The sequence below is a fragment of the Gallus gallus genome, chromosome 2 (genome assembly GCF_016699485.2).
Source record: "Gallus gallus isolate bGalGal1 chromosome 2, bGalGal1.mat.broiler.GRCg7b, whole genome shotgun sequence".
In the NCBI taxonomy this organism is placed as follows: domain Eukaryota; kingdom Metazoa; phylum Chordata; class Aves; order Galliformes; family Phasianidae; genus Gallus; species Gallus gallus.
This window is the reverse complement of record NC_052533.1, coordinates 149,143,311-149,168,815: the sequence shown is the minus strand read 5'-3', so window position 1 is coordinate 149,168,815 and position 25,505 is coordinate 149,143,311. Positions and strand designations below refer to the sequence as shown.

Sequence of the window (25,505 nt, the reverse complement as noted above, 5' to 3'; positions counted from 1 at the left end):
TGTGTGTTATAGGGCTCTGGGTTATGGGGCTGTGTGTTATAGGGCTATGGGCTATGGGGTTATGGGGCTGTGCGTTATAGGGCTATGGGTTATGGGGTTATGGGTTATGGGCTATGGGCTATGGGTTATGGGGCTGTGTGTTATAGGGCTATGGGTTATGGGGCTGTGTGTTATAGGGCTATGGGCTCTGGGCTATGGGGCTGTGTGTTATAGGGCTATGGGCTCTGCGCTATGGGGCTATGGGGTTCTGGGCTGTGGGGTTCCGGCTGTGGGGCGGCGCTGAGCTCCCCGTCTCCGTCTCCGTCTCCATCTCCGTGCAGGCGGAGGAGTTCCACGCTTTGGTGCATTCGTTCCTCGGGCGCCTCTCGGAGGCGGAGAAAACCCTCAAATACGGCCTCGGCCCCCCCGAGGAGCGCAGCGCGCAGCAATGCCAACTGCAGCTGCAGGTCAGTGCCGGGGGGGGGCTGCTGCAGCTGCACGGCTGTGTCAATGGGGGCAGCTGCAGCTGCACGGCTGTGTCAATGGGGGCAGCTGCAGCTGCAGGGCAGCGCCAATAGGGCCAACATCTGCTGCAGGGCAGTGCCAATGGGGCCAGCTGCAGCTGCAGGGCAGTGCCTGCATCCATTGCAGGGCAGTGCCAATGGGGTCAGCATCCACTGCAGGGCAGTGCATACATCCGCTGCAGGGCAGTGCCAATAGGGCCAACATCCACTGCAGGGCTGTGCCAATGGGGGCAGCTGCAGCTGCAGGGCAGTGCCAATGGGGCCAATATCCACTGCAGGGCAGTGCCAATGGGGCCAATATCCACTGCAGGGCAGTGCCAATGGGGCCAATATCCACTGCAGGGCTGTGCCAATGGGAGCTGCTGCAGCTGCAGGGCAGTGCCAATAGGGCCAATATCCACTGCAGGGCAGTGCCAATAGGGCCAATATCCACTGCAGGGCAGTGCCAGTAGGGTCAGCTGCAGCTGCAGGGCAATGCCAATGGGGGCAGCTGCAGCTGCAGGGCAGCATCAATAGGGCCAACATCTACTGCAGGGCAGTGCCAATAGGGTCAGCTGCAGCTGCAGGGCAATGCCAATGGGAGCAGCTGCAACTGCAGGGCAGCGTCAATAGGATCAGCTGCAGCTGCAGGGCAGTGCCAATGGGGGCAGCTGCAGCTGCAGGGTGGTGCCAATAGGGCCAATATCCACTGCAGGGCAGTGCCTGCATCCATTACAGGGCAGTGCCAATAGGGCCAGCTGCAGCTGCAAGGCAGCGTCAATAGGGCCAACATCTACTGCAGGGCAGTGCCAATAGGGCCAATATCCACTGCAGGGCAATGCCAATGGGGTCAGCTGCAGCTGCAGGGCAGTGCCAATAGGGTCAGTTGCAGCTGCAGGGCAGTGCCAATAGGGTCAGCATCCACTGCAGGGCAGTGCCAATGGGAGCTGCTGCAGCTGCAGGGCAGCACCAATAGGGCCAACATCCACTGCAGGGCAGTGCCAGGGGGGGCTGCTGCAGCTGCAGGGCAGTGCCAATAGGGCCAACAACTGCTGCAGGGCAGTGCCAATGGGGCCAGCTGCAGCTGCAGGGCAGTGTTAGAGCCAGCTGCGGGGCAGTGCCAATAGGGCCAATATCCACTGCAGGGCTGTGCCAATAGGGTCAGCTGCAGCTGCAGTTCAATGCCAATAGGGTCAGCTGCAGCTGCAGGGCAATGCCAATGGGGTCAGCTGCAGCTGCAGAGCAGTGCCAGCATCTGTTGCAGGTCAGTGCTGATAGGGCCAGCTGCAGCTGCAGGGCGGTGCCAATAGGGCCAACATCCACTGCAGGGCAGTGCCAATGGGGTCAGCTGCAGCTGCAGGGCAATGCCAATGGGAGCAGCTGCAACTGCAGGGCAGCGTCAATAGGATCAGCTGCAGCTGCAGGGCAGTGCCAATGGGAGCTGCTGCAGCTGCAGGGCAGGACCAATAGGGCCAACATCTACTGCAGGGCAGTGCCAATGGGGCCAATATCCACTGCAGGGCAGTGCCAATGGGAGCTGCTGCAGCTGCAGGGCAGCGCCAATAGGGCCAGCATCCACTGCAGGGCAGTGCCAATGGGGCAGCTGCAGCTGCAGGGCAGGACCAATAGGGCCAGCATCTGCTGCAGGGCAGTGCCAATAGGGTCAGCTGCAGCTGCAGGGCAGTGCCAATAGGGGCAGCATCCACTGCAGGGCAGTGCCAATAGGGTCAGCTGCAGCTGCAGGTCAGTGCCAATGGGAGCTGCTGCAGCTGCAGGGCAGCGTCAATAGGGCCAACATCTACTGCAGGGCAGTGCCAATAGGGTCAGCTGCAGCTGCAGGGCAATGCCAATGGGGTCAGCTGCAGCTGCAGGGCAGTGCCAATAGGGTCAGCATCCACTGCAGGGCAGTGCCAATGGGAGCTGCTGCAGCTGCAGGGCAGCACCAATAGGGCCAACATCTGCTGCAGGGCAGTGCCAATGGGGCCAATATCCACTGCAGGGCTGTGCCAATGGGGGCAGCTGCAGCTGCAGGGCAGTGCCTGCATCCACTGCAGGGCAGTGCATACATCCGCTGCAGGGCAGTGCCAATAGGGCCAATATCCACTGCAGGGCTGTGCCAATGGGGGCAGCTGCAGCTGCAGGTCAGTGCCAATAGGGCCAATATCTGCTGCAGGGCAGTGCCAATGGGGTCAGTTGCAGCTGCAGGGCAGCACCAATAGGGCCAACATCTGCTGCAGGGCAGTGCCAATGGGGGCAGCTGCAGCTGCAGGGCAGTGCCAATAGGGCCAGCATCCACTGCAGGGCAGTGCCAATAGGTCCAGCTGCAGCTGCAGGGCAGTGCCAATAGGGCCAATATCCACTGCAGGGCAGTGCCAATAGGGCCAGCTGCAGCTGCAGGTCGGCGCCAGCATCTGCTGCAGGGCTGTGCCAATAGGGCCAGCATCTGCTGCAGGTCAATGCCAATAGGGCCAGCTGCAGCTGCAGGGCAATGTTAGATCCAACTGCAGGGCAGTGCCAACTGCAGGGCAGCATTACAGCCAACTGCAGGTCCATTCCAGAGGCGGCTGCAGGGCAGCATCTGCTGCAGGGCAGCGTTAGCAGACAACTGCAGCTCAGTGCCAACCGCAGCTCAGTGCCATCTCCAGCTGCAGCTGCAGCTCAGTGCCAACTGCGGGTCAGTGCCAGAGCCAACTGCAGGCCCATTCTGCAGGTCAGCACCTGCTGCAGCTCAGCGGCAGCTGCAGGGCAGAGGCAGAGGCAGCTGCAGCTCGTTGCAACCAGCAGCTGCAGGTCAGCACCTGCTGCAGGCCAGCTCCAGCATCAGCTGCAGCTCGTTGCCACCATCAGCTGCAGGTCAGCATCAGCTGCAGGCCAGCGCCAGCATCAGCTGCAGCCCCTTGCCAGCTGCAGCTCAGCACCAGCTGCATCTCAGTGCCACCTCCAGCTGCAGCTGCAGCTCAGCTGCACTGCCCAACACCTCCAGGACGTCCCCCTCCTGGCCCTGGAGTTGCACGGTGCAGGGACGCCCCACTGCCGATCCCACTGCCAACCCGTGGGGCCCTCCGTGGGGCCGGGGGGGTCACCGCCCCCCACCCCACCCCACCCCACCCCACCCCACCCCCCCCCTCCGTGCCCTCCGTCAGGAGCTGCTGCAGTCGCTGCAGTGCCAGCAGTTGGAGCTGGAATGCATCACCTCTCTGGGGGAGGAGATCCTGGCCGTGTGCCACCCCGACTCCGTCGTCACCATCCGCTCGTGGCTCACCGTGGCCAAAAGCCGCTTCCAGGAGGTGGGGGCCCTTCCTGAAACCCCCCCCCCACCCCCACCCCCACCCCACTCCCACCGCAGTGCATGGCGCACCCAAAGCCCCCCCCCCAGACCCCATAAGGAAGGAGACGCACGCAGGCTCCATCAGCCCCATTCAGCCCCTCAGCCCCATTCAGCACCAGTTCTGTCCCTCAGCCCCATTCATTCCCTCAGCCCCATTCATTCCCTCAGCCCCATTCAGTCCCTCAGCCCCATTCAGCCCTTCAGCCCCATTCAGCCCTTCAGCCTCATTCATCCCCTTGGCCCAGTTCGGTCCCTTGGCCCCATTCAATCCCACAACCCCATTCAGTCCCTCAGCCCCATTCAGCCCCTCAGCCCCATTCAGCCCTTCAGCCCCATTCAGCCCCTCAGCCCCATTAATCCCCTCGGCCCCATTAATTCCCTCAGCCCCATTAATCCCCTCGGCCTCATTCATTCCCTCGGCCCCATTAATTCCCTCGGCCCCATTCAGCCCCTCAGCCCCATTCAGTCCTTCAGCCCCATTCAGCCCCTCAGCCCCATTAATCCCCTCAGCCCTATTAATTCCCTCAGCCCCATTAATCCCCTTGGCCCCATTAATTCCCTCAGCCCCATTAATTCCCTCGGCCCCATTAATTCCCTCGGCCCCATTCAGTCCCACAACCCCATTCAATCCCTCAGCCCCACTCAGCCATTCAGCCCCATTCATCCCCTCAGCCCCCTTCAGTCCCTCAGCCCCATTCATCCCCTCAGCCCCATTCAGCCCCTCAGCCCCATTCAGCCTTTCAGCCCCATTCAGCCCCTCAGCCCCATTCAGCCCCTCAGCCCCATTAATTCCCTCGGCCCCATTAATCCCCTTGGCCCCATTAATTCCCTCAGCCCCATTCATTCCCTCAGCCCCATTCAGCCCCTCAGCCCCATTCAGCCTCATTCATCCCCTCAGCCCCCTTCATCCCCTCAGCCCCATTCATTCCCTCAGCCCCATTCATTCCCTCGGCCCCATTCAGCCCCTCAGCCCCATTCAGCCCTTCACCCCATTCATCCCTTCAGCCCCATTCATCCCCTAGGCCCGGTTCGGTCCCTTGGCCCCATTCAGTCCCACAACCCCATTGAGTCCCTCAGCCCCACTCAGCCTCTCAGCCCCATTAATTCCCTCAGCCCCATTAATTCCCTCAGCCCCATTCAGTCCCTCAGCCCCACTCAGCCATTCAGCCCTTCAGCCCCATTCAGCCCTTCAGCCCCATTCATCCCCTCGGCCCATTCAGTCCCATTCATCCCTTCAGCCCCATTCACTCCCTCAACCTCATTCAGTCCCTCAGCCTGGTTCTGTCCCTCAGCCCCATTCAGCCCCATTCAGCCCCATTCAGTCCCTCAGCCCCCTTCAGTCCCTCAGCCCCATTAATTCCCTCAGCCCCATTAATCCCCTTGGCCCCATTCAGCCATTCAGTCCCATTCAGCCCCTCAGCCCCATTCAGCCTCATTCAGCCCCTCAGCCCCATTCATCCCCTCAGCCCCATTCACTCCCTCGGCCCCATTCAGCCCCTCAGCCCCATTCATTCCCTCAGCCCCATTCATTCCCTCAGCCCCATTCATTCCCTCAGCCCGGTTCAGTCCCTCAGCCCGGTTCAGTCCCTCAGCCCCTCAGCCCCATTCAGCCCTTCAGCCCCATTCATCCCCTAGGCCCGGTTCGGTCCCTTGGCCCCATTCAGTCCCACAACACCATTCAGTCCCTCAGCCCCATTCATTCCCTCAGCCCCATTCAGCCCCATTCAGTCCCTCAGCCCCCTTCATCCCCTCAGCCCCCTTCATCCCCTCAGCCCCATTCATCCCGCTGGCCCGGTTCGGTCCCTCAGCCCCATTCAGCCCCTCAGTCCCATTCACTCCCTCAACCCCATTCAGCCCCTCAGCCTGGTTCTGTCCCTCAGCCCCATTCATCCCCTCAGCCCCATTCAGCCCAGTTCTGTCTCTCAGCCCCATTCAATCCCCTCAGCCCCATTCACTCCCTCAGCCCCATTCAGCCCCATTCATCCCCTCAGCCCCATTCAGCCCAGTTCTGTCCCTCCATCCCATTCATCCTCTCAGCCCCATTCAGCCCCATTCATCCCCTCCGCCCCATTCAATGCCCTCAGCCCCCTTCATCCCCCCAGCCCCATTCAGCCCCCCTTCATCCCCTCGGCCCCATTCATGCCCTCGGCCCGGCTGCGTCCCCCATCCCGATTATGTCCCCCATCCCGGCTGTGCCCCCCCATCCCGGCTGTGTCCCCCATCCCGGTTCTGCCCCCCATCCCTGTTGTGTCCCCCATCCCGGCTGTGCCCCCCATCCCGGTTCTGCCCCCCATCCTGGCTGTGTCCCCCATCCCGGCTGTGCCCCCCATCCCTGTTCTGCCCCCCATCCCGGTTCTGTCCCCCATCCCGGCTGTGCCCCCATCCCTGTTGTGTCCCCCATCCCTGCTGTGCCCCCCATCCCGGCTGTGCCCCCCATCCCTGTTCTGCCCCCCATCCCTGCTGTGCCCCCCATCCCTGTTGTGCCCCCCATCCCGGCTGTGCCCCCCATCCCTGTTCTGCCCCCCATCCCGGTTCTGCCCCCCATCCCTGTTGTGCCCCCCATCCCGGCTGTGCCCCCCATCCCTGTTCTGCCCCCCATCCCGGTTCTGCCCCCCATCCCGGCTGTGCCCCCCATCCCTGTTGTGTCCCCCATCCCAATTGTGCCCCCCATCCCTGTTCTGCCCCCCATCCCGGCTGTGCCCCCCATCCCGGCTGTGTCCCCATCCCGGTTCTGCCCCCCATCCCGGTTCTGCCCCCCATCCCGGCTGTGCCCCCCATCCCTGTTGTGCCCCCCATCCCTGTTGTGTCCCCCATCCCTGTTGTGCCCCCCATCCCTTTTGTGTCCCCCATCCCTGCTGTGCCCCCCATCCCGGGTCTGCCCCCCATCCCGGTTCTGTCCCCCATCCCTGTTCTGCCCCCCATCCCTGTTGTGCCCCCCATCCCTGTTGTGTCCCCCATCCCTGTTGTGCCCCCCATCCCTTTTGTGCCCCCCATCCCGGCTGTGCCCCCCATCCCTGTTGTGCCCCCCATCCCGGCTGTGCCCCCCATCCCTGTTGTGTCCCCCATCCCTGTTGTGCCCCCCATCCCTTTTGTGCCCCCCATCCCTGCTGTGCCCCCCATCCCTTTTGTGCCCCCCATCCCTGCTGTGCCCCCCATCCCGGTTCTGTCCCCCATCCCTGTTGTGCCCCCCATCCCGGCTGTGCCCCCCATCTCTGCTGTGCCCCCCATCCCGGTTCTGCCCCCCATCCCTTTTGTGTCCCCCATCCCGGTTCTGCCCCCATCCCTGCTGTGCCCCCCATCCCGGTTCTGCCCCCATCCCAGCTGTGCCCCCCATCCCGGTTCTGCCCCCCATCCCGGCTGTGCCCCCCATCCCTGTTGTGTCCCCCATCCCGGTTCTGCCCCCCATCCCTGTTGTGTCCCCCATCCCGGCTGTGCCCCCCATCCCGGTTCTGCCCCCATCCCTGTTCTGCCCCCCATCCCGGCTGTGCCCCCCATCCCGGTTCTGCCCCTCATCCCGGTTCTGCCTCCCATCCCTGTTCTGCCCCCCATCCCGGCTGTGTCCCCATCCCGGCTGTGCCCCCCATCCCGGCTGCGCCCCCCATCCCTGTTGTGCCCCCCATCCCTGCTGTGCCCCCCATCCCTGCTGTGTCCCCATCCCTGCTGTGCCCCCCATCCCGGTTCTGCCCCCCATCCCGGTTCTGCCCCCCATCCCTGCTGTGCCCCCCATCCCGGTTCTGCCCCCCATCCCGGTTCTGCCCCCCATCCCTGCTGTGCCCCCCATCCCGGCTGTGCCCCCCATCCCTGCTGTGCCCCCCATCCCTGTTGTGCCCCCCATCCCGGCTGTGCCCCCCATCCCTGTTGTGTCCCCCATCCCATTTCTGCCCCCCATCCCGGCTGTGCCCCCCATCCCGGCTGTGCCCCCCATCCCTGCTGTGTCCCCATCCCTGCTGTGCCCCCCATCCCGGTTCTGCCCCCCATCCCTGCTGTGCCCCCCATCCCTGTTGTGTCCCCCATCCCGGCTGTGCCCCCCATCCCGGCTGTGTCCCCATCCCTGCTGTGCCCCCCATCCCTGCTGTGCCCCCCATCCCTGTTGTGTCCCCCATCCCGGTTCTGCCCCCCATCCCAGTTCTGCCCCCATCCCGGCTGTGCCCCCCATCCCTGCTGTGCCCCCCATCCCGGTTCTGCCCCCCATCCCAGCTGTGCCCCCCATCCCGGCTGTGCCCCCCATCCCTGTTGTGTCCCCCATCCCGGTTCTGCCCCCATCCCGGCTGTGCCCCCCATCCCGGTTCTGCCCCCCATCCCAGCTGTGCCCCCCATCCCGGCTGTGCCCCCCATCCCTGTTGTGTCCCCCATCCCGGTTCTGCCCCCATCCCGGCTGTGCCCCCCATCCCTTTTGTGCCCCCCATCCCTGTTCTGTCCCCCATCCCGGCTGTGCCCCCCATCCCTTTTGTGCCCCCCATCCCTGTTGTGCCCCCCATCCCGGCTGTGCCCCCCATCCCTGTTGTGTCCCCCATCCCAGTTGTGCCCCCCATCCCTGTTCTGCCCCCCATCCCGGCTGTGTCCCCCATCCCGGCTGTGCCCCCCATCCCGGTTCTGCCCCCCATCCCTGCTGTGCCCCCCATCCCAGCTGTGTCCCCCATCCCGGCTGTGCCCCCCATCCCGGCTGTGCCCCCCATCCCAGCTGTGCCCCCCATCCCGGTTCTGCCCCCCATCCCTGTTGTGCCCCCCATCCCGGTTCTGCCCCCCATCCCTGTTGTGCCCCCCATCCCGGCTGTGCCCCCCATCCCTGCTGTGCCCCCCATCCCGGCTGTGCCCCCCATCCCTGCTGTGCCCCCCATCCCTGTTGTGTCCCCCATCCCGGTTCTGCCCCCCATCCCGGCTGTGCCCCCCATCCCTGTTCTGTCCCCCATCCCGGCTGTGCCCCCCATCCCTTTTGTGCCCCCCATCCCTGTTGTGCCCCCCATCCCGGCTGTGCCCCCCATCCCGGCTGTGCCCCCCATCCCTGTTCTGCCCCCCATCCCTGCTGTGTCCCCCATCCCTGTTGTGCCCCCCATCCTGGTTCTGCCCCCCATCCCGGTTCTGCCCCCCATCCCTTTTGTGCCCCCCATCCCGGCTGTGTCCCCATCCCTGTTCCGCCCCCCATCCCGGCTGTGCCCCCCATCCCTGTTCTGCCCCCCATCCCTGCTGTGCCCCCCATCCCGGCTGTGCCCCCCATCCCTGTTCTGCCCCCCATCCCGGTTCTGCCCCCCATCCCGGCTGTGCCCCCCATCCCTGTTGTGTCCCCCATCCCGGTTCTGCCCCCCATCCCGGCTGTGTCCCCCATCCCGGCTGTGCCCCCCATCCCTGCTGTGCCCCTCAGGTCCGGGGCCGTTTGCAGCTGCACGAGGAGCGGCTGCAGTGTGAGCGGCGCCGCGCGGAGGCGGACCGGGAGGAACTGCAGCGGCTGCAGCTGTGGGTGGAGGCGGCCGAGGAGGCGCTGAGCGAACGCGACGGGGAACCGCTGCCCGACGGCGTCCAACTGCTGCGGGAGCTCAGCCGGCAGCACGCGGTGCGGGGCGGCCCCGGGGGGTTACCGGGACACTTATGGGGTGGGGTTGGGGGGGGGGTATGGGGGCGTGGGGGCGGCGCAGCTGAGGGGAGCATTATGGGGTGGGGTTGGGGGCGGTATGGGGGCGTGGGGGGGGATATAGGGGCGTGGGGGGGGCGCAGCTGAGGGGAGCATTATGGGGTGGGGTTGGGGGCGGAGGGGGGGGTATGGGGGCGGGGTTGGGGGGTGTATGGGGGCGTGGGGGAGGCGCAGCTGAGCGGTGGGGCTGCGCTGTGCTGCGGGAGTATATGGAGGGGCTGAGCCGCAAACGGGGCGGCCCCATAGGGCTTATGGGGAGCCTTATGGGGCGGGGTTGGGGGGGGTATGGGGCGTGGGGAGGGGGCGCAGCTGAGCGGCGGGGCTGCGCTGTGCTGCAGGAGTTGATGGAGGACCTGAGCCGCAAATGGGGCGGCCCCGTAGGGCTTACGGGGAGCCTTATGGGGTGGATGGGGGGGACGGAGGGGGTATGGGGCGTAGGGGGGGCGGTATGGGGTCGTGGGGGGGGCGCAGCTGAGCGGCGGGGCTGCGCTGTGCTGCGGGAGTATATGGAGGAGCTGAGCCGCAAATGGGGCGGCCCCATAGGGGTTACGGGGAGCCTTATGGGGCGGGGTTGGGGGCGGTATGGGGACGTGGGGGGGGCGCAGCTGAGGGGAGCATTATGGGGTGGGGTTGGGGGGTGTATGGGGGCGTGGGGGGGGTCGCACGCCCCCCCCCACGCGGGGTGGCCCCGTAGGGGTTATGGGGAGCCTTATGGGGCGGGGGTTGGGGAGGTGTATGGGGGTGTGGGGGGGCGCAGCTGAGCGGCGGGGCTGCGCTGTGCTGCGGGAGTATATGGAGGGGCTGAGCCGCAAATGGGGCGGCCCCGTAGGGCTTATGGGGAGCCTTATGGGGTGGGGTTGGGGGCGGTATGGGGACGTAGGGGGGGCGGTATGGGGTCGTGGGGGGGGCGCAGCTGAGCGGCGGGGCTGCGCTGTGCTGCAGGAGTTCGTGGAGGGACTGAGCCGCAAACGGTGCGGCCCCGTAGGGGTTATGGGGAGCCTTATGGGGTGGGGTTGGGGGGGGACGGTGGGGGTATGGGGGCGTGGGGGGGGCGGTATGGGGGGGTGGGGGGAGGGCAGCTGAGCGGCGGGGCTGCGCTGTGCTGCAGGAGTTCATGGAGGAGCTGAGCCGCAAATGGGGCGGCCCCGTAGGGGTTACGGGGAGCCTTATGGGGTGGAGGGGGGGGTATGGGGGCGTGGGGGGGGATATGGGGGCGTGGGGGGGGGCGCAGCTGAGGGGAGCATTATGGGGTGGGGTTGGGGGCGGAGGGGGGGGTATGGGGGCGGGGTTGGGGGGTGTATGGGGGCGTGGGGGGGGCGCAGCTGAGCGGCGGGGCCTCGCTGTGCTGCGGGAGTATATGGAGGGGCTGAGCCGCAAATGGGGCGGCCCCGTAGGGGTTACGGGGAGCCTTATGGGGTGGAGGGGGGGATATGGGGGCGTGGGGGGGGATATGGGGGCATGGGGGGGGATATGGGGGCGTGGGGGGGGGGTATGGGGTCGTGGGGGGGTCGCAGCTGAGCGGCGGGGCTGCGCTGTGCTGCAGGAGTTCATGGAGGAGCTGAGCCGCAAACGGGGCAGCCCCGGGGGGGTTACGGGGAGCCTTATGGGGCGGGGTTGGGGGCGGTATGGGGACGTGGGGGGGGATATGGGGGCGTGGGGGGGGTGTATGGGGGCGTCGGGGGGGGGGCGCAGCTGAGCGGCGGGGCTGCGCTGTGCTGCAGGAGTTGATGGAGGAGCTGAGCCGCAAATGGGGCGGCCCCGTAGGGCTTATGGGGAGACTTATGGGGTGGATGGGGGGATATGGGGATGTGGGGGGGGATATGGGGTCGTGGGGGGGGATATGGGGTCGTGGGGGGGGCGCAGCTGAGCGGCGGGGCCGCGCTGTGCTGCAGGAGTTCATGGAGGGGCTGAGCTGCAAATGGGGCGGCCCCGGGGGGGTTACGGGGAGCATTATGGGGTGGATGGGGGGGTATGGGGGCGTGGGGGGGGATATGGGGGCGTGGGGGGGGGCGCAGCTGAGGGGAGCATTATGGGATGGGGTTGGGGGCGGAGGGGGGGGTATGGGGGCGGAGTTGGGGGGTGTATGGGGGCGTGGGGGGGGTCGCACGCCCCCCCCCACGCGGGGTGGCCCCGTAGGGGTTATGGGGAGCCTTATGGGGCGGGGGTTGGGGAGGTGTATGGGGGTGTGGGGGGGCGCAGCTGAGCGGCGGGGCCTCGCTGTGCTGCGGGAGTATATGGAGGGGCTGAGCCGCAAACGGGGCGGCCCCATAGGGCTTACGGGGAGCCTTATGGGGTGGGGTTGGGGGGGGACGGAGGGGGTATGGGGTCGTGGGGGGGCGCAGCTGAGCGGCGGGGCCGCGCTGTGCTGCAGGAGTTCATGGAGGAGCTGAGCCGCAAAGAGGACGACGTGGACAGAGCCACCAAAGGCTGCGGGGAGAAACTGAGCGCGGAGCTCAGAGCCGCGGCGCCGAGGAGGGGGGCGGCACGTGAGCACTGCGGGGGGGCGCCCCACACACGGCACTGGGAGCACATACAGCGACCCCATAGCCTGCACTGTGTGCCCATAGAGTGACCCCATAGCCTGCAGTGGGTGCACATACAGCGACCCCATAGCCTGCACTGTGTGCCCATAGAGTGACCCCATAGCCTGCAGTGGGTGCCCATAGAGTGACCCCATAGCCTGCAGTGGGGGCACATACAGCGACCCCATAGCCTGCAGTGGGTGCCCATACAGCGACCCCACAGCCTGCAGTGCGGGCACATAGAGAGACCCCACAGCCTGCAGTGCGGGCACATAGAGAGACCCCATAGCCTGCAGTGGGGGCACATACAGCGACCCCATAGCCTGCAGTGGGGGCACATAGAGCGACCCCATAGCCTACAGTGGGGGCACATAGAGAGACCCCATAGCCTGCAGTGGGGGCACATAGAGAGACCCCATAGCCTGCAGTGCGGGCACATACAGCGACCCCATAGCCTGCAGTGCGGGCACATAGAGAGACCCCACAGCCTGCAGTGCGGGCACATAGAGAGACCCCATAGCCTGCAGTGGGGGCACATAGAGCGACCCCATAGCCTGCAGTGGGGGCACATAGAGCGACCCCATAGCCTACAGTGGGGGCACATAGAGAGACCCCATAGCCTGCAGTGGGGGCACATAGAGAGACCCCATAGCCTGCAGTGCGGGCACATACAGCGACCCCATAGCCTGCAGTGCGGGCACATAGAGAGACCCCACAGCCTGCAGTGCGGGCACATAGAGAGACCCCATAGCCTGCAGTGGGGGCACATACAGCGACCCCATAGCCTGCAGTGGGTGCACATACAGCGACCCCATAGCCTGCAGTGGGTGCCCATTAGGTGACCCCATAGCCTGCACTGGGTGCACATAGAGCGACCCCATAGCCTGCAGTGCGGGCACATACAGGGACCCCATAGCCTGCAGTGGGGGCACATACAGCGACCCCATAGCCTGCAGTGCGGGCACATACAGGGACCCCACAGCCTGCAGTGCGGGCACATAGAGAGACCCCATAGCCTGCAGTGCGGGCACATACAGCGACCCCATAGCCTGCAGTGGGGGCACATACAGCGACCCCATAGCCTGCACTGCCCTCACTGTGTCCCCATTGTGTGACCCCACAGCCTGCAGTGGGTGCCCATACAGCGACCCCATAGCCTGCAGTGCGGGCACATACAGCGACCCCATAGCCTGCAGTGGGTGCACATACAGCGATCCCATAGCCTGCAGTGGGTGCCCATACAGCGACCCCACAGCCTGCAGTGCCCTCACTGTGTCCCCATTGTGTGACCCCACAGCCTGCAGTGGGTGCACATACAGCGACCCCACAGCCTGCAGTGCGGGCACATACAGCGACCCCATAGCCTTCAGTGGGTGCCCATACAGGGACCCCATAGCCTGCAGTGGGTGCCCATACGGGGACCCCATAGCCTGCACTGTGTGCACATAGAGCGACCCCATAGCCTGCAGTGGGTGCCCATACAGGGACCCCATAGCCTGCAATGGGTGCACATAGAGCGACCCCATAGCCTGCAGTGGGTGCCCATACAGCGACCCCATAGCCTGCAGTGGGTGCCCATACAGGGACCCCACAGCCTGCAGTGGGTGCACATACAGCGACCCCATAGCCTGCAGTGGGGGCACATAGAGAGACCCCATAACCTGCAGTGGGTGCCCATAGAGTGACCCCATAGCCTGCAGTGGGTGCACATAGAGAGACCCCATAGCCTGCAGTGGGTGCCCATAGAGCGACCCCATAGACTGCAGTGGGTGCACATAGAGCGACCCCATAACCTGCACTGGGTGCCCATACAGGGACCCCATAGCCTACACTGTGTGCCCATACAGGGACCCCATAGCCTGCAGTGGGTGCCCATAGAGAGACCCCATAGCCTGCACTGGGTGCCCATACGGGGACCCCATAGCCTGCAATGGGAGCCCATAGAGCGACCCCATAGCCTGCAGTGGGTGCCCATACAGGGACCCCATAGCCTGCACTGCCCTCCCTGTGTCCCCATTGTGTGACCCCATAGCCTGCAGTGGGTGCCCATACAGGGACCCCATAGCCTGCACTGTGTGCCCACAGAGCGACCCCATAGCCTGCACTGTGTGCACATAGAGGGACCCCATAGCCTGCAGTGGGTGCCCATTAGATGACCCCACAGCCTGCAGTGGGTGCACATAGAGTGACCCCATAGCCTGCAATGGGTGCCCATACAGAGACCCCATAGACTGCACTGGGTGCCCATAGAGTGACCCCATAGCCTGCACTGCCCCCATTGCATCCCCATGGCACGACCCCATAGCCTGCACTGTGTGCCCATAGAGTGACCCCATAGCCGCACTGTGTGCCCATACAGGGATCCCATAGACTGCACTGCCCTCATTGCATGCCCATGGGGTGACCCCATAGACTGTACTGAACCCACTGTGTGCCCAAAGAGTGATCCCATAGACTGCACGGTGTGCCCATAGAGCGACCCCATAGGCAGCCATGCCCTCACTGTGTCCTATAATGTGACCCTACAACCCCCCGGTGTCCCTATAATGTGCCCCCATACCCTCCCTGTGTCCCTATAATGTGACCCCACACCCTTTGTATTCCTATAATGTGACCCCATTTCCAGCACTGTGTCCCTATATCTGACCCCACACCCCGCACTGTGTCCCTATATCTGCCCCTAGACCCCGCAGTGTGTCCCTATATCCAACCCCACACCCCACAGTGTGTCCCTATATGTGACCCCACACCCCGCAGTGTGTCCCTATATCCAACCCCACACCCCACAGTGTGTCCCTATATGTGACCCCACACCCCACAGTGTGTCCCTATATGTGACCCCACACCCCGCAGTGTGTTCCTATATCCAACCCCACCCCCCGCACTGTCCCTATATCTGCCCCCACACCCAGAACTGTGTCCCTATAAGCTGCCCCCACCCCCCTTGCAGTGTCCCTATATGTGACCCCACACCACACAGAGTGACCCTATAAGCTGCCCCCCCCTTGCAGTGTCCCTGTATGTGCCCCCACACCCAGCAGTGCTGTGTCCCTATAAGCTGCCCCACACCCCGCAGTGTCCCTATATCTGACCCCACAGAGTGACCCTATATCTGCCCCCCCCCCCTTGCAGTGTCCCTATATGTGACCCCACACCCCACAGAGTGACCCTATAAGCTGCCCCCCCCCTTGCAGTGTCCCTATATCTGACCCCACACCCCGCAGTGTGTCCCTATATCCAACCCCACCCCCCTCAGTGTGTCCCTGTATGTGCCCCCACACCCCTCACTGTCCCTATATCTGCCCCCCCCCCTTGCAGTGTCCCTATATGTGCCCCCACACCCCACAGAGTGACCCTATAAGCTGCCCCCACCCCCCTTGCAGTGTCCCTATATGTGCCCCCACACCCCTCACTGTCCCTATATCTGCCCCCCCCTTGCAGTGTCCCTATATCTGACCCCACACCCCACAGAGTGACCCTATATCTGCCCCCCCCCCCCTTGCAGTGTCCCTATATGTGCCCCCACCCCCCTTGCAGTGTCCCTATATCTGCCCCCCCCCCCTTGCAGTGTCCCTATATCTGACCCCACACCCCACAGAGTGACCCTATAAGCTGCCTCCCCCCTTGCAGTGTCCCTATATGTGACCCCACACCCCTCACTGTCCCTATATCTGACCCCACACCCAGCAGTGTCCCTATAAGCTGCCCCCCCCCAGCAGTGTGTCCCTATATCTGACCCCACACCCCACACTGTGTCCCTATAAGCTGACCCCACACCCCTCACTGTCCCTATATCTGCCCCCACCCCCCTTGCAGTGTCCCTATATCTGACCCCACACCCCACAGAGTGACCCTATAAGCTGCCCCCCCCTTGCAGTGTCCCTATATCTGCCCCCACCCCCCTTGCAGTGTGTCCCTATATCTGCACCCACACCTTTCACTGTCCCTATAAGCTGCCCCCACACCCCTCACTGTCCCTATATCTGCCCCCACCCCCCTTGCAGTGTCCCTATATCTGACCCCACACCCCACAGAGTGACCCTATAAGCTGCCCCCCTCCTTGCAGTGTCCCTATAAGCTGACCCCACACCCCTCACTGTCCCTATATCTGACCCCACACCCAGCAGTGTCCCTATAAGCTGCCGCCCCCCCAGCATTGTGTCCCTATGTCTGACCCCACACCCCGCAGTGTGTCCCTATATCCGACCCCACACCCCACAGTGTGTCCCTATATCTGACCCCACACCCAGCAATGTTGTGACCCTATAAGCTGCCCCCGCCTTGCAGTGTCCCCATATGTGCCCCCACACCCCGCAGTGTCCCTATATCTTCCCCCACCCCCCTTGCAGTGTCCCTATATCTGCACCCACCCCTTTCACTGTCCCTATAAGCTGACCCCACACCCCTCACTGTCCCTATATCTGCCCCCACCCCCCTTGCAGTGTCCCTATATCTGACCCCACACCCCTCACTGTCCCTATATCTGCCCCCCCCCTTGCAGTGTCCCTATATCTGAACCCACACCCCACAGAGTGACCCTATAAGCTGCCCCCCTCCTTGCAGTGTCCCTATATCTGACCCCACACCCCACAGAGTGACCCTATAAGCTGCCCCCCCCCTTGCAGTGTCCCTATATGTGACCCCACACCCCTCACTGTCCCTATATCTGACCCCACACCCAGCAGTGTCCCTATAAGCTGCCCCCCCCAGCAGTGTGTCCCTATATCTGACCCCACACCCCACACTGTGTCCCTATAAGCTGACCCCACACCCCTCACTGTCCCTATATCTGCCCCACCCCCCTTGCAGTGTCCCTATATCTGACCCCACACCCCACAGAGTGACCCTATAAGCTGCCCCCCCCCTTTGCAGTGTCCCTATATCTGCCCCCCCCCCCTGCAGTGTCCCTATATCTGACCCCACACCCCACAGAGTGACCCTATAAGCTGCCCCCCCCCCTTGCAGTGTCCCTATATCTGCCCCCCCCCTTGCAGTGTCCCTATATCTTCCCCCACACCCCACAGAGTGACCCTATAAGCTGCCCCCCCCTTGCAGTGTCCCTATATGTGCCTCCACACCCCGCAGTGTCCCTATATCTGCCCCCACACCCCACAGAGTGACCCTATAAGCTGCCCCCCCCCTTGCAGTGTCCCTATATCTGACCCCACACCCAGCAGTGCTGTGTCCCTATAAGCTGCCCCACACCCCGCAGTGTCCATATATCTGACCCCACAGAGTGACCCTATATCTGCCTCCCCCACCTTTCAGTGTCCCTATATCTGACCCCACACCCCACAGAGTGACCCTATAAGCTGCCCCCCCCCCTTGCAGTGTCCCTATAAGCTGACCCCACACCCCTCACTGGCCCTATATCTGCCCCACCCCCCTTGCAGTGTCCCTATATCTGACCCCACACCCCACAGAGTGACCCTATAAGCTGCCCCCCCCCCTTGCAGTGTCCCTATAAGCTGACCTCACACCCCTCACTGTCCCTATATCTGCCCCACCCCCCTTGCAGTGTCCCTATATCTGACCCCACATCCCACAGAGTGACCCTATATCTGCCCCCCCCCCCTTGCAGTGTCCCTATAAGCTGACCCCACACCCCTCACTGTCCCTATATCTGCCCCCCCCCCCCTTGCAGTGTCCCTATATCTGCCCCCACACCCCACAGAGTGACCCTATATCTGCCCCCACCCCCCTTGCAGTGTCCCTATATGTGACCCCACACCCCACAGAGTGACCCTATAAGCTGCCCCCCCCTTGCAGTGTCCCTATATCTGCCCCCACACCCCTCACTGTCCCTATATCTGCCCCCCCCCCCTTGCAGTGTCCCTATATCTGACCCCACACCCCACAGAGTGTCCCTATATCTGCCCCCCCCCCCCTTGCAGTGTCCCTATAAGCTGACCCCACACCCCTCACTGTCCCTATATCTGCCCCACCCCCCTTGCAGTGTCCCTATATCTGACCCCACACCCCACAGAGTGACCCTATAAGCTGCCCCCCCCTTGCAGTGTCCCTGTATGTGACCCCACACCCCTCACTGTCCCTATATCTGCCCCCCCCCCTTGCAGTGTCCCTATATCTGCCCCCACCCCCCTTGCAGTGTCCCTATATCTGACCCCACACCCCTCACTGTCCCTATATCTGCCCCCCCTTGCAGTGTCCCTATATCTGACCCCACACCCCACAGAGTGACCCTATAAGCTACCCCCCCCTTGCAGTGTCCCTATATCTGCCCCCACCCCCCTTGCAGTGTGTCCCTATATCTGCACCCACACCTTTCACTGTCCCTATAAGCTGACCCCACACCCCTCACTGTCCCTATATCTGCCCCCACCCCTTGCAGTGTCCCTATATCTGCCCCCACACCCAGCAATGTTGTGACCCTATAAGCTGCCCCCCCCCTGCAGTGTCCCTATATCTGCCCCCACACCCCTCACTGTCCCTATATCTGCCCCACCCCCCTTGCAGTGTCCCTATATCTGACCCCACACCCCACAGAGTGACCCTATAAGCTGCCCCCCCCCCCTTGCAGTGTCCCTATAAGCTGACCCCACACCCCTCACTGTCCCTATATCTGCCCCCACCCCCCTTGTAGTGTCCCTATATCTGCCCCCACACCCAGCAATGTTGTGACCCTATAAGCTGCCCCCCCCTTGCAGTGTCCCTATATCTGACCCCACACCCCACAGAGTGACCCTATAAGCTGCCCCCCCCCCTTGCAGTGTCCCTATATCTGCCCCCACACCCAGCAGTGCTGTGTCCCTATAAGCTGCCCCACACCCCGCAGTGTCCATATATCTGACCCCACAGAGTGACCCTATATCTGCCTCCCCCACCTTGCAGTGTCCCTATATGTGCCCCCACACCCCTCACTGTCCCTATATCTGCCCCCCCCCCTTGCAGTGTCCCTATATCTGACCCCACACCCCACAGAATGACCCTATAAGCTGCCCCACACCCCGCAGTGTCCCTATATGTGCCCCCCCCCCTTATCGTTGCATTCCCTGCAGGTCCCCGCAGCGCTGCGCAGCCGCTGTTGCATGGCGCGGTGCATTCGGGCGCAGTGGATCCGCAGCCCCCCGAGGCGGCGCAGCTCCTGCAGCGGTGGCAGCTGCTGTGGTTGGCGGCGTTGCAGCGGCAGCACCGCCTGGAGAGCGCCATGCAGCGGCTGCAGGAGGTACGGCTGCTCTGCTCTGCTCTGCTGCGCTCTGCTTTGCATTGCAGTGCAGTGCTGTGCTTTGCTGTGCTGTGCTTTGCATTGCAGTGCTGTTCTTTGCATTGCATTGCAGTGGTGTGCTGTGCTGTGCATTTCAGTGCAGTGCTGTGCTTTGCATTGCAGTTCTTTGCATTGCAATGCTTTGCAGTTCTTTGCATTGCAGCGCTGTGCATTGCAGTGCAGTGCTGTGCTTTGCATTGCAGTGTTGTGCTGTGCTGTGCTTTGCAGTGCTGTGCATTGCAGTGCTGTGCTGTGCAGTGCTTTGCATTGCAGTGCTGTGCATTGCAGTGCTGTGCTTTGCATTGCAGTGCAGTGCAGTGCAGTGCTGTGCTGTGCTTTGCATTGCAGTGCTGTGCTTTGCAGTGCAGTGCTGTGCTTTGCATTGCAGTTCTGTGCTGTGCTTTGCATTGCAGTGCTGTGCTTTGCAGTGCAGTGCAGTGCTTTGCATTGCAGTTCTTTGCATTGCAATGCTTTGCAGTTCTTTGCATTGCAGTGCTTTGCATTGCAGTTCTGTGCTGTGCTTTGCATTGCAGTGCTGTGCTGTGCAGTGCTTTGCATTGCAGTGCTGTGCATTGCAGTGCTCTGCTTTGCATTGCAGTGCTGTGCAGTGCTTTGCATTGCAGCGCTGTGCATTGCAGTGCAGTGCTGTGCTTTGCATTGCAGTTCTGTGCATTGGAATGCTTTGCAGTTGCTTGCATTGCAGTGCTTTGCATTGCAGCGCTGTGCTGTGCTTTGCATTGCAGTGCTGTGCAGTGCTTTGCTTTGCAGTGCTGTGCATTGCAGTGCAGTGCTGTGCTTTGCATTGCAGTGCTGTGCTGCGCAGTGCTTTACAGTGCTGTGCATTGCAGTGCTGTGCATTGCAGTGCTGTGCAGTGCTGTGCTGTGCTGTGCTGTGCTGTGCTGTGCAGTGCTGTGCATTGCAGTGCTGTGCTTTGCATTGCAGCGCTGTGCATTGCATTGCAGTGCAGTGCTTTGCATTGCAGTTCTTTGCATTGCAATGCTTTGCAGTTCTTTGCATTGCAGTGCTTTGCATTGCAGTTCTGTGCTGTGCTCTGCTGTGCTTTGTATTGCAGTGCTGTGCATTGCCGTGCTGTGCATTGCAGTTCTGTGCAGTGCTGTGCTGTGCTGTGCTGTGCTGTGCATTGCAGTGCTTTGCATTGCATTGCAGTGTTGCGCGGTGCTTTGCATTGCAGTTCTGTGCGGTGCTGTGCAGTGCTATGCTGTGCATTGCAGTGCTGTGCAGTGCTGTGCTTTGCATTTCAGTTGTGTGCATTGCAGTTCTGTGTTGTGCTTTACAGTGCTGTGCTGTGCTGTGCATTGCAGTTCTGTGCTGTGCTGTGCAGTGCAGTGCTGTGCTTTGCAGTGCATTGCAGTGCTGTGCTGTGCAGTGCTTTACAGTGCTGTGCGGTGCTTTGCAGTGCTGTGCAGTGCAGTGCTCTGTATTGCAATGCTGTGCTGTCCTTTGCGTTGCAGTGCTGTGCTGTGCTTTGCAGTGCTTTGCATTGCATTGCAATGCTGTGCTGTGCTTTGCATTGCAGCGCTGTGCATTGCAGTGCAGTGCTGTGCTGTGCATTTCAGTTCTGTGCTGTGCAGTGCAGTGCAGTGCAGAGCTGTGCTGTGCAGTGCTGTACAGTGCTTTGTATTGCAGTTCTGTGCTTTGCATTGCAGTGCTTTGCACTGCAGTGCTGTGCTGTGCTTTGCATTGCAGTTCTGTGCTGTGCAGTGCAGTGCTGTGCTGTGCTTTGCTTTGCTTTGCAGTGCTTTGCATTGCAGTGCTGTGCTGTGCTTCACATTACAGTGCTGTGCTTTGCATTGCCGTCCTATGCATTGCAGTTCTGTGCGGTGCTGTGCAGTGCATTGCTGTGCATTGCAGTGCTGTGCAGTACTGTGCTGTGCTTTGCATTTCATTTCTGTGCATTGCAGTTCTGTGTTGTGCAGTGCTTTGCTTTGCAGTGCAGTGCTGTGCTTTACATTGCAGTGCAGTGCAGTGCAGTGCAGTGTTGTGCAGTGCAGTGAATTGCAATGCTGTGCAATGCTGTGCTGTGCTTTGCATTGCAGTGCAGTGCTGTGCAGTGCTTTGCATTGCTGCGCTGCGCTGTGCATTGCAGTGTTTTGCATTGCAGTGCTGTGCTTTGCAGTGCTGTGCAGTGCTGTGCAGTGCTGTTCTGTGCATTTCAGTGCTGTTCTGTGCTGTGCAGAGCATTGCTGTGCTGTGCAGTGCTTTGCATTGCAGTGCTGTGCATTGCAGTTCTGTGCTCTGCTGTGCAGTGCTTTGCATTGCATTGCACTGCTGTGCAGTGCGGTGCTTTGCTGTGCATTTCAGTGCTGTTCTGTGCAGTGCTTTGCATTGCATTGCAGTGCTGTGCAATTGGTCAAGATTGGGGGACCCATCCCCATTGGTGTCCCATCCCCATTGGTGTCCCATCCCCATTGGGTGTCCCATCCCCATTGGTGTCCCATCCCCATTGGTGTCCCATCCCCATTATATGACCCATTGGGCGTCCCATTCCCATTGCATTGCAATTCTGTGCGGTGCTGTGCAGTGCAGTGCAGTGCTGTTCTGCGCAGCGCATGGCGGGGATGGCAGCGCTGCACCCGCAGTGCCTTCAACCCTTTGAGAGGGGAGATAAGAGCAGGACAAGGGGCAATGGTTTGAAGCTGAAGGAGGGCAGATTGAGGTTGGATGTGAGGGGGAAGTTCTTGACAGAGTGAGTGGGGAGGTGCTGGAACAGCTGCCCAGAGAGGCTGTGGATGCCCCGTCCATCCGTGGAGGTGTTGAAGGCCAGGTTGGATGGGGCCGTGGGCAGCCTGGGCTGGTACTGAGTGTGGAGGTTGGTGGCCCTGTGTGTGGTGGGGGGTTGGAGCTGCGTGATCCATGGGGTCCCTCCCAACCCCCCCACCCTGCCATGCTCTGTATGCCCCCACCCACCCCCACCGCCCCCCTCAACCGGGGGGTCCCACCCCTCAACCCCCCCCCCCCCCCCGTGGGCTGAGGGCAGCCAGGAGGGGCGCAGGGCTGTCTCCCCCCCCCCACCCCCCCATGACCCCCCCCTCTCCATGCCCCGCAGTTGGAGGAGTTCTCCCACTTTGAGTTCGGGCTGTGGAGGCAGCGCTTCCTGCAGTGGATCGCGCAGATGAAGTCCCGCGCGCTCGACGTCTTCCGCAGCATCGACCGCGACCAGGATGGGCGCATCAGCCTCCGCCAGTTCATGGACAGCGTCCTCAGCTCCAGTGAGAGCGGGGCTGGGGGGGCGGGGGGGGGTCCATCGGGGGGGGGTGGGGGGCAGAGGGGTGCATTGGGTGTCCCGTCCCCGTTGGGTGTCCCGTCAACATTGGGGGACCCACCCCCATTGGTGTCCCATCCCCATTGGTGTCCCATCCCCATCGGGTGTCCCGTCAGCATTGGGGGACCCATCCACATTGGGTGTCCTGTCAACATTGGGTGTCCCGTCCCCATTGGGTGTCCCATCCCCTTTGGGTGTCCCATCCCCATTATATGACCCATTGGGCGTCCCATTCCCATTGGTTGCCTCATCCAAATTGTGTCATCCATCCCCATTGGTGTCCCATCCCCATTGGGTGAGCGGTTCCCATTGGGTGTCCCGTCAACATTGGGGGACCCATCCACATTGTTGTCCTATCCCCATTGGGTGTCCCATCCCCATTGGAGACCCACCCCCATTGGTGTCCCACCCCTGTTGGGTGTCCTGTCAACACTGGGTGTCTCATCCCCATTGGGTGTCCCATCCCCATTGGGTGAGCTGTCCCCATTGGGCGTCCTTTTAAGATTGGGGGACCCATCACCATTGGGTGTCCCATCCCCATTGGGTGTCCTGTCAACACTGGGGGCCCCATCCCCATTGGGTGTCCCATCCCCATTGGTGTCCCATCCCCATTGTATGACCCATTGGTGTCCCATCCCCATTGGTGTTCCACCCCCGTTGGGTGTCCTGTCAACATTGGGTGTCCCATCCCCATTGGTGTCCCATCCCCATTGGGTGCCCCACCCTCATTGAGTGTCCCATCCCCATTGGGTGTCCCATCCCTGTTGGTGTCCCATCCCCATTATATGATCCATTGGCGTCCCATCCCCATTGTATGACCTATTGGGTGTCCCGTCCCCATTGGGTGTCCCGTCCCCATTGGGTGTCCCATCAGCATTGGGGGACCCATCCACATTGCTGTCCCATCCCCATTGGTGTCCCATCCCCTTTGGGTGTCCCATCCCCATTATATGACCCATTGGGCGTCCCATTCCCATTGGTTGCCTCATCCAAATTGTGTCATCCATCCCCATTGGTGTCCCATCCCCATTGGTGTCCCATCCCCATTGGTGTCCCATTCCCATTGGGTGTCCCGTCAACACTAGGGGACCCATCCACATTGGGTGTCCCATCCCCATTGGTGCCCCATCCCCATTGGTGTCCCACCCCCATCGGTGTCCCATCCCCATCGGGTGCCCCATCCCCATTGGGTGTCCCATCCCCATTGGGTTTCCCATCCCCATTGGGTGCCTCATCCAAATTGTGTCATCCATCCTCATTGGGTGTCCCATCCCCATTATATGACCCATTGGTGTCCCAACCCATTGGTGTCCCATCCCCATTGGGTGTCCCATCCCCATTGGGTGTCCCGTCAACATTGGGTGTCCCATCCCCATTGGGTGTCCCATCAAGATTGGGGGACCCATCCACATTGTTGTCCTATCCCCATTGGTGCCCCACCCCCGTTGGGTGTCCCGTTCCCATTGGGTGTCCCGTCAACATTGAGGGACCCATCCACATTGGTGTCCCATCCCCACTCTATGACCCATTGGTGCCCCATACCCATTGGTGTCCCATTCCCATTGGGTGTCCCGTCAACACTGGGGGACCCATCCACATTGAGTGTCCCATCCCCTTTGGGTGTCCCGTCCCCATTGGTGTCCCACCCCCATTGGTGTCCCATCCCCGTTGGGTGTCCCGTCAACATTGGGGGACCCATCCACCTTGGGTGTCCTGTCAACATTGGGTGTCCCATCCCCATTGGTGTCCCATCCCCATTGGGTGCCCCACCCTCATTGAGTGTCCCATCCCCATTGGTGTCCCATCCCCATTGGTGTCCCACCCCCGTTGGGTGTCCTGTCAACACTGGGTGACCCATCCCCATTGGTGTCCCATCCCCATTGGGTGTCCCGTCCCCATTGGTGTCCCATCCCCATTGGGTGTCCCGTCAACACTGGGGGACCCATCAACATTGGGTGTCCCATCCCCATTGGTGTCCCATTCGCATTGTATGACCCATTGGTGTCCCATCCCCATTGGTGTCCCATCCCCATTGGGTGTCCCATCCCCATTGGGTGTCCCGTCAACATTGGTGTCCCATCCCCATTGGGTGTCCCATCAAGATTGGGGGACCCATCCACATTGGTGTCCCATCCCCATTGGTGTCCCATCCCCAATGGTGCCCCATCCCCATTGGGTGTCCCATCCCCATTATATGACCCATTGGGCGTCCCATTCCCATTGGTTGCCTCATCCAAATTGTGTCATCCATCCCCATTGGTGTCCCATCCCCATTGGTGTCCCACCCCCGTTGGGTGTCCTGTCAACACTGGGTGTCCCATCCCCATTGGGTGTCCCATCCCCATTGGGTGAGCTGTCCCCATTGGGTGTCCCATCAACATTGGGTGTCCCGTCCCCGTTGGGTGTCCCGTCAACAATGGGTGTCCCGTCCCCATTGGTGTCCCATCCCCATTGGGTGTCCCGTCAACACTGGGGGACCCATCAACATTGGGTGTCCCATCCCCATTGGTGTCCCATTCGCATTGTATGACCCATTGGGTGTCCCATCCCCAGTGGGTGTCCCATCCCCATTGGTGCCCCACCCCCATTGGTGCCCCATCCCCATTGGGTGTCCCATCCCCATTGGGTGCCCCACCCCCATTGGGTTTCCCATCCCCATTGGGTGCCTCATCCAAATTGTGTCATCCATCCTCATTGAGTGTCCCATCCCCATTATATGACCCATTGGTGTCCCATCCCCATTGGTGCCCCATCCCCATTGGGTGTCCCCTCCCCATTGGGTGTCCCGTCAACATTGGGGGACCCGTCCACATTGGTGTCCCATCCCCACTCTATGACCCATTGGTGCCCCATACCCATTGGTGTCCCATTCCCATTGGGTGTCCCGTCAACACTGGGGGACCCATCCACATTGTTGTCCTATCCCCATTGGTGCCCCATCCCCATTGGTGCCCCATCCCCATTGGGTGTCCCATCCCCATTGGGTGCCTCATCCAAATTGTGTCATCCATCCTCATTGAGTGTCCCATCCCCATTAT

General features: G+C 62.4%; 1 protein-coding gene across 1 annotated transcript in view; it reads left to right on the top strand.

The window, feature by feature from the left end:
• LOC121109863 (microtubule-actin cross-linking factor 1-like) overlaps positions 1–25,505 on the top strand; it is a 49,171-nt gene that overhangs the window by 15,085 nt on the left and 8,581 nt on the right. Inside the window, exons 4-9 of the mRNA XM_040696022.2 lie at positions 321–446; positions 3,626–3,769; positions 9,170–9,358; positions 11,808–11,922; positions 18,978–19,144; positions 22,252–22,414. Coding sequence (XP_040551956.1) covers positions 321–446; positions 3,626–3,769; positions 9,170–9,358; positions 11,808–11,922; positions 18,978–19,144; positions 22,252–22,414 — 904 coding nt within the window. The remainder of the gene's footprint in view (positions 1–320; positions 447–3,625; positions 3,770–9,169; positions 9,359–11,807; positions 11,923–18,977; positions 19,145–22,251; positions 22,415–25,505) is intronic.